At 47.8% G+C, this 8,912-nt stretch overlaps 1 protein-coding gene across 1 annotated transcript; it reads right to left on the reverse strand.

Annotated features, from left to right (window-relative positions):
* Positions 1-4,266: 4,266 nt before the first annotated feature.
* FGF4 (fibroblast growth factor 4) lies at positions 4,267-8,631 on the reverse strand. Its single transcript, XM_054635743.2, has 3 exons — positions 8,328-8,631; positions 7,214-7,317; positions 4,267-5,533 (listed from the first exon to the last, which is right to left on the reverse strand). Exons 1-3 carry the CDS (start codon positions 8,629-8,631, stop codon positions 5,357-5,359), a joined length of 585 nt encoding a protein of 194 aa, XP_054491718.1. The 3' UTR covers positions 4,267-5,356.
* Positions 8,632-8,912: the final 281 nt, after the last annotated feature.

An 8,912-nucleotide genomic window follows, 5' to 3' on the forward strand; every position in this document is an offset into this window, starting at 1 on the left:
TGGGTGGTGTTCAGGGGCATGGAATCATGGAATGCTTTGGGTTGGAGGCGACCTTAAAGCCCATCTCATCCCACTCCCTGCCATGGGCAGGAACACCTCCCACTATCCCAGGCTGCTCCAAGCCCCATCCAACCTGGCCTTGGAACTTATGATGAAAATTGTGATGTAAGCAAGTGACATTGTTTTGCATTAAGTAATATGTGGTAGACACTTCTTGGATGATATTTTTAAGTAATCAGATTTTTAAACCAGACGGTTCAGGGAAATGTTTCTTGTCTGAAGTCTGGAAATCATGACTCATATGCAGGGAACAGAAATTGTGCTGTGTCCCTCTTTTGCATGTTGTATTTCCTGATAACAGCTTGGCATTACCATTTTGCACTGTGCCATCCCTTTTTAGATTATTTAGTAGAAGGAGAACTGGGGCGGTTTTGTTTTGGTGGGGTTGTTTTGCTTTTTTTTTTAACTCCACACTGGCTTTTCCACGTTAAAAATCTGTTCTCCTCTGTGCTTGGCAAACAACAGTATAGTGTCATATAAAGTGAGCTACAGCATTTCAGGGAATTCCTTTCAACGCTCTGGCTTCGGTGCTCACTAGCCATTATTAAAAGCCTCCTCAGCCCTTAGCAGAGTGCCTTTAATTGGCCACTTGCCTGGTCAGTTCACAGGCTGCGGTGGAAACCAAGTGGTAAAGTGTGAACAACCCACTCTGGCACCATAAACTCGGTGACCGCTCTGAAAAACCCGTGGCTATTTATATACAAGGCCGTGTTTTGTCATGCTGATTTTTAGTGGCGCAGATCAGATACAGACAGCTTGGGAGATGTCACGGGTGAGTCACAAAATGCTCGGCACGGGCTGTTTAAAACAGGCAAGGCTGCAAAGGAGGGATGAGCTTGGAGTCTCTGTCCTTCCCCTGGTGAGCAAGGGCGCGGTGCAGGGCCAGGCTGGCACCGTTCCCCTTTTGGTTATTCCAGAGGCTGGATCGTCCCTGGGTGGAGGGAAATCTGCCTGGCTGGCAGAACCCATCCTCAGGAGAGGTTTTTGGTTGCTCTGTGCAGATAAATGTTCGGTGGGTGGCAGGAACCTTGGCCATGGCAATGCTTTCAGCAGTCTCAGAAACACTGCAACCCATGACACATCAGTGCCTTCTTTTGGAGGGTTAGAATTGATTTTTACCTTTAATGCATTGATTTTCCTGCCTCGAGGGGTAATGTGAGAGAAGTTTATCCCTGGAAGTGTTCAAGCCCAGGTTGGATGTGGCTTTGAGCGGCCTGGTCTAGTGGAAGGTGTCCCTGCCCATGACAGAGGGTTTGGACAGAGGTGGATTTTGAGACCCCTTCCAAGCCAAACCATTCTATGCCTTGATGATTCTGTGATTCTGTGATGATTTTATGATTCTATGAAAGCTGGCTTAGCAATGAAGCAAAAAATGGGTGATGCCAGAGGAGGAAACTTTCTCCAGAGTCTTCTGTGACATCTCAAGCTGCTCCATCTGTGGGGGCCCTTATATTTTCCTGTGGGTAGGACACATGTGCAGCACCAGTACTCCAGGTCCTATGAACCTGCAAAGCTACTGCCCTGAAGTCTCACCTTCCTAACAGCCAAGCCTTAGGATTTATCTCCAGTCTTAAAATTATAATTGATAAAATTTCTTCCCCAAAGCTGTAAAAATTTTTCTAGCCCTGGCGACAACTTTTTGTTACAATTTTGGCAGTCCTGGCAGTGATAAATTTGTGTTTGTTCTTTTTAGAACGTTGTAAACAAAAAAGCTAATTATGAGAAATTCTTATGTCTGCCTGCCTATTTATTCTGGCTCTATTCATAGCAGCATTAAATACGCTGCAGCTATACTTGTGCAGTTATAAAAACTCCACCTGTGCCACGTATTTATAGAGCCTGTACAACTTTAGAGAGAAATTGCCCTTGTTCAGAGGGAGGGCACTGGACATTCCCAGCTCATCCATCGCCTTCCCCTTGCCAGGAGCAGAAAAAAGAGCATCACTCAGTAGAAAATGAAGTGGAGAAGTCTGAATGATGGGGTTCTGGATTTCTGTTTTGTATGGTCCTTACTGAGCTGGACAAATTCTCTTTGATGTCAGGGTGTGGAAAATCAAAGCTGAGTGTTGTCTCTCCCATTATGAAACCCTTCCTAGTCATAGGGAAGGGGTAAAACTGAAAGCATGGGAATTGGACATGATGTGTGCATGTGTGTGCAAGTGCACCTGTGTGGGTATTTACAAATAAAAGTTGTGCCAAAGAATCACAGAGTCATTAGGGTTGAAAAAGACCTCCAAGATCATCATGTCCAACCTTCAACCCGACAGCACCACGTCCCCTAAACCACAGCACAAAGTGCCACATCTACTCATTTTTTGGACACTTTCAGGGACAGTGACTGCACCACTTCCCTTGGGAGCTTTGATCATTCTTCCACTGAATAAATGTTTCCTTATCTCACCATATGATATCACACAGCACTTCAGATTTCTGCACATTTGTATTGAGTATGAACACTAATTTTATAAAGATCCTATCCCAAAACCAAACAGGTTTCTTGCATGGGTGCTGTCACACTTCACAGAGAGAGCAACCAGAGCTCAGTGGAGCCAAAACCAGGCAATCAGGTTTGTTTGCAACGTTAACAACGAGCAACAAAAACCTTGCAGCTGGTTTGTGTCCCTGACCATTAATTCTGGATGCTGCCATTGTTAATAACCAGGGAAATGACACCAGTGAGAGCAGCAGCATGTGGCAGATGCAAGAGTGCATATCTGTTACTGAGCTTGGAGCTGGGCTTTCCTGGACAGCTTCCAGCTTTGGCAGGGGGAACTTTAGCTGAGTAAGAAATCCAGGCTGTCAGTCCTGGAGTAGCTGGCAGAGGTGCAAAGGCTCCCCAGGCTTTGGGAAAGTGAAATAGCATTTTTTTCTTCCTTTCCTTGCTGGATGCATTCCATTATAAAGAGTTAAAAATCAATATCAGGGTGTCATGCATTGTAAACGTTCATCATTTATTATGCATTTAAGTGTGCACAGCACATACACCACAGTCTTGAACAGCACCTGTATAAAACTACAGACAGATTCTGGTAAATGGTGAAAGCTCATACCATGTAACATTGTTATCAAGGTTGCATCACAATATTTAAAAGTTACAACAACTACCTCTGAACATATCTCATGTGAGGCGGTTGGTTGTGGATTTAATGAAGTGAAAAGTGGCAAAGAAGAACCATTCCCAGAGAGAACCTTTGTGGTCTGATTTTGCTATCTGAAATCTGGAACAAAATCATCAGTTGTCAGAGGTAGTGGTGATAAATACACAATGATTACTCACATATAGAAAACACAGAAAGTACAGAAAATTCCCAGTTTTACATTAAAAAAATTAAAATCCTTAGGCATGACATTTCCTTTTCCTTAGTTATTTTTGCTACAAGGGCAGCTGCCTTAAGGTCTGGTCCTGGTCTGCTCTGATCTTACTGAACTTTGGTGAATAGAGTTTCTCTTCAAGGTCATGTGTAAGCAGAGGATGCAGGCAGGTCTATACCATTACAAAGGAACCAAGGCTTTTGTGTAGGAATGTAAAGAGGAAAAGAAAAAAAAAAGCTGAATCAAAGATTTGTGTGAGTCAGAAATAATTAATTTAGATTGGAAGATGATCTGTAAACATCCTCTAAGTCATCAAACATTGTGGTTAGTCCTGGTTCCCACTTAATGTGTTGATGTCCCAAAGATGAATGATCATTAAAATAAAAAAGGGGAAAAAACCAAGAAGGAAAGAACAAAGACACATGAATCCTTTTAGTGATTCCCCCATAATCAAATCTATCTTTTCCTTCATCACGTTAGAGACATGAGTTACACTTGCAAAATATATAAGGAAAAATATAGGATTACTTCATCACCATATAGTACTGCAGCCTGACAGCTGCCTGCAAATATTTTCACCATGATTACCCTTACTAAAAGTAAACCACTGGGTAAAGATAGCTCAAACGTGACAAGGCTCAAATAGGATGCAACCGACTCTATCCTGAATACTTTTGGCTACATATGGAAAAAAGAGAGATTTGGGACTATGATTGTTCCCCCAGGCCCTCCTCCAGAACTTTAAGTCCAAGCAGGAAAGTGGGCACCTTCCTGCCATGCAGAATTGTTTTACAAGACTGGCTTTGAGAGTTAGTGAGGTAGAAATTAATCAACTTTGTCAGGGAATGAGACAGAAAAAAAAAAAAAAGAAAGCAGCATATTTCTCCTTCCAAATACTGCAGCAAAAATAATAAATAGTACAAACCAACCTCAATTCCTCATCATCAATCTAAATTCTTTCTGTGGAGCTTGTGTTTGCTACAAACCAGCAAAATGCTTTTCCCTTGTAGAAAACTTAGGAGTGTTACAGAGCTCCCCACACTTTGAAAAATGAATATAGTGTCCAAATAAGAAAGGGAATTTGGTTTGAGTGAAGCAGAGCTGGTTCACTGTTGCGTGTTCCGCAGCGCGTTTACTGGGGCTGGGACAGACGTTATATTTCAGCCTGATGACAATCAATTGTGCCAAATAAAAGCTGCCATTAAGGGCCACAGTTTATCTGCAGAGAAAACCCCAAGCCAGCCCTGCTGAGCCGGCAGAGGCATTTCAGCCTCTCGGAGGAGCAGAGGGGATGGACTGCAGGGCAGTTCAGAGTTCAGCGCTGGCGGATCTAAAAACAGCTCTGCGGGGTGGCTCTGCAGCTCCCGTGCCGGGTAAAGCGATCCTGCTGCAGTCAAATAGCACAGCGGATCAGGCATTGTGTGCGGCTCCATGCTGGCACCTGGCATCCCACCCTGGCATCCATCCCACCCTGGCATCCCACCCTGGCACCTCCTGCTCCCAGCCGGGAGCCACCGGCGGCTTGGGAAACGCTCCGGGGAGGACAAAGTCATCATAAAACTCAACCAAACAAACAAAGAAACAAACTCACACCTGTACAGCAATAAACACCAAACAAACAGTGCAAAACGTTGGGAGAGCGGAATTGGATGTCACCTGGCTTAGGACATGGAGTAGCAGCACACCTGGGATAACTCAGCTGAATTAAATAAACCACCAAGCAGAAGACTTCTACTGTTGCATCATGAAATGAAAGACCTTGGGTTGGAGGTTTGTTTTGTTTTCAGAGATTAAAATGAAAAAAAAAAAAAGTAACTATAAATAAATTTTGTGACAATATATACAGATTTAAATAATTAACTTAAATATCTTACACCTACTCTTGCATAAAACTCTCCAGTAAAAGTGCACCATGTTTCTTTTCCCCAGAGATGTTCTGTTCTGTGTCTTCCCCTGTGCTGAGGTAGGTCTGAAGTGAGATGTCTCAGATTCTAGGAAGAAAATGTGTCACTGTCATTGTGGGAGATACTTTATTGCCTTTCTTTGTTCTTCCATTTTTGCTCAGGGCTATGTACATCCCGGGATAAATCCTGGATTCATAAGCATTGTAGTTGTTTGGCAGGAGAATCTCTTTGAATTTGCACTCATCATTGAAATGGGCCTGAAATGAAAAGGAAAGAATGAGAGGGAAGGAATTTTAAACATCAGGTGTGGAAATATTCTTGCTGCCAGGTGTAAGAAGGTGTGTTGTGGGCAAAGGTGCAGGTGAGCCCCCTCCACTTAGTAATCTTTGAAGTGGCCTCTGAAGCTTCAAACAGGACTCAGGAGCCAGAGGATCAATTAGGGATGCTGTGCCTAGGCCAGGCACATAGATCTAAAGGTGGGAAGGACACCCATGGGAGGGACAGGGTCACCTGAACAGAGCTGAGGTGGGTAAGGACCAAGCCCAGTCCCATGGTCCTGCTCATTGAATTGCTCCTGGTTGTCCCACCAGCAATAAATTGCCTGAGAGGCTTCAGGAAATCCATAACACTGGCATTTTCCTATGTTGCTTGAGGAGAAAGAGACATTTTAAAGCCACTCATCATGGACAGTATTTTTTACTTCTTCAGATTTAAAATCAAAGGTAGGGTTTGGATAACTTAGGTCAATGGATCAGGAAAACAGATCTGGCAGCAGGCAGCCTTTCAGGGCTGTGGTTTCATTTGCAAGTATGTACAAAAGAGGGACAGGTCTTGCAAGTGTCTTATCTGGAAAGGGACAAATGAACTTATCTCTTATCGGTGTGCAAAAACCTCAGGGCTTGTGAGAGAGGTCTCAGCCTGCCAAGCTGAACACTGCACTAGGGATTATTTTACCCAGGACACCAAGGCAGCAGTATCCCTAAGAAAGGATGCATTTTGGGGACTGATTCTGCCTGGCTCTAATACAAGGCACAATCCTCCACAGCAGGACCAATGGCACAGAAAATAATTCTGGATGCTTCATGCCTTCATGTGAACATGCCCCAGTTAACGCTGACTATTCCTCAGCCCAAGTTTCTTCACTTGGGGAGCATGACATGGGAAATTCATGGATGAGAAAGGAGACTTTAAAACTATGACTTTAAAACTATGCTGATCACAGTCACTTGTACAGGGCTGAACTCAAAAGTAGGAAGACAGCTGAACACGAGCAGAGATACACTCTGATGTTGTTCACCTCAAGCATATTGTACAGGATGTCTCTAATGTCTCTATCTTTTCCAAAGATCCCACCTAAAAGAAGGTCTGTATTGTCTCCCTGATGGATCTTCCTTCTCTCAAGCAGAAGTTCAGACCCCAAGGATGCTGAACTGCCACGGGAAGTGTCTGTCTGTTCAAGAGCATTAACAAGGAGTGATCAATAGGTCACTGATTGATCACATCATAAAGGGTCACTCGTGGGGCCTGGCTGATCACAAGTCCAAGTGCCCTCTGAGAGATGGAGTGGTTGCCATGCCTGCCTAAGGCTGTTTGTACTCAGATATAACAAATACATGGACTAAGCCTGGCTTGTGCTCTTGCCACACAGGTGACTGATCTATTGGTCTGTGAGGCAGGCAAGATGAGCAGCCATGGTTGGGTGACTGCAGTTTTTATGTGAGAATCAAGGGAGTGTGATGCAGAAGAGGGGGTTTCACTCCCGAAGCTCAGTGAGCAGCATAACTGGGCAGCACACCTTCTGCTGGCAAGGCAGGAGGGGCTGCTCTGTGCTGCCCGACCCAGGAGGGGCAAGGATGGAGCTTGGGCAGCTTTTAGCACACATCTCACCCCAGCTGACCACCATCCCCTCCCCAAGAACACACTCGGTGTCTACTTACAGATCCATAGAGTTTGCCTTTGCTGTTCATGGCCACGAAGAGTCCGCTTTTGACACCAAATATGCTCACCACACCTCTTTCCACAGGAGAAATTTCCAGCAGACCTGCGCAGGAGACACAGAAATCAGGGGGACAAAAGGGTGTGCCCTGGACTGTGTGGTGACAGTGCCATGTTCACCCACAGGATCCCCACATCCCAGTACTGCTGTGGGTGTCCACAGAGCCCCACACCCCACGCCTCATACTCCACGTGCTGTCCTATGCCCCATACTGGGACCTCTCTTCTTTTAGCTAAGTATCTATTTTTATTTTGCCCCCCAGGCATCCTCTTGTGTAGGCAAGGTTAAAATAAGCCAGAGTGTGCTTAGGGCAAATGAAACATTTGTCATCATGCAGCTTATATCCCCGCTCCCAGATCTTATTGTTTCAGTTGGATATCAGAGCCATGGGGCCACGGGGTTAAGTCCCCAGCAGATGCTTTTCAAGTTTGGGGGCGAGCTGGGCTCACCCCAGCCCTTGCTCGGAGTGGGCGGCCCACGGCGCTGCGGATCCTCCAGATGCTGAGGCAACCCCGACACCTGATGCCTGACGGCGGCAAGGGGACAACGGGGCACTGAGCAGCGCCGACCAGCCCCTCCCGAACTCCCAGCGAGCTGCTCCGGAGCCCCCGATGGGTTCCGGAGCCCCCGATGAGGTCCGGAGCCCCCGATGGGTTCCGGAGCCCCCGATGAGGTCCAGAGCCCCGATAGGGTCCGGAGCTCCTAATGACGTCCGGAGTTCCCGATAGGGCCCGGAGCTCCCGATGGGGTCCGGAGCTCCCGATGGGGTCCGGAGCTCCTAATGACGTCCGGAGCTCCCGATGGGGTCCGGAGCTCCCGATGGGGTCCGTGGCCGCCGCGCTGCCCCGGGCTCCCGCCACCCTCGGGGGAGCCGAGGGGCGCAGCCCCGCGGTGCTGCCTGCGGCCGGACTTTTGAGGGGAGCTCGAGGTCTGCCATGCACCCACCCTCCTTTCGGGACATGCCCCTCTCCGGGGCAGCTCAGTCGCTCCCCTCCCGCAGAACTGCCCTCCGGCGATCCCGAAAGTCTCGCTCGCGGGGGTTGTCTCTGGCTTACTGTATCGATTCTCGCTGTGAATGCCATCGATGCGGCCGTCGGGCAGCACCTGGATGTGGAAGCCGATGCCCACGTTGCAGTAGAGGCGCCGCAGCCGCTTGATGCCCAGCAGGTAGTCGCCGTCGCGGGCGGCATCGCGGCGCTCGGCCGGGAGGCGAGCGACGGAGCGGGCGAAAAGCGCCGCGTCCCAGCGGCGCTGGCGGGGCCCGGCGGGGAGGCGACCCGGGGGCGAGCGGCCACGCACCGCCCCTGGCCACAGCAGCCCGAGGAGCAGCGCCGGGAGCAGCGCCGCGGGGAGAGGCATCCCGGCTTAGGGGCGGGTAGCCACGGGCCGGCCGCCGCTCGCTCCGAAAATACGCTCCCACTTTATGCTGAGGTCAAAGAAGGGGAGGAAAAAAGAAAAAAAAAAGAAAAAAAAAAGAAAACCGACCAAAAGCCAAACAGAAAAAAAAAAAAATTAAAAAAGGAGGAAAAAAAGAAGACCAGAAAGCAAAGCGGAGAGGGAGGGAGGGAGGGAGGGAAGGAGCTTAGCGCTCAATCCCCTGAGGATCTGCGGTTTCCTTGGGCTGGCTGCATGGAGAGGAA

Source organism: Agelaius phoeniceus, chromosome 6 (assembly GCF_051311805.1).
Source record: "Agelaius phoeniceus isolate bAgePho1 chromosome 6, bAgePho1.hap1, whole genome shotgun sequence".
NCBI lineage: Eukaryota > Metazoa > Chordata > Aves > Passeriformes > Icteridae > Agelaius > Agelaius phoeniceus.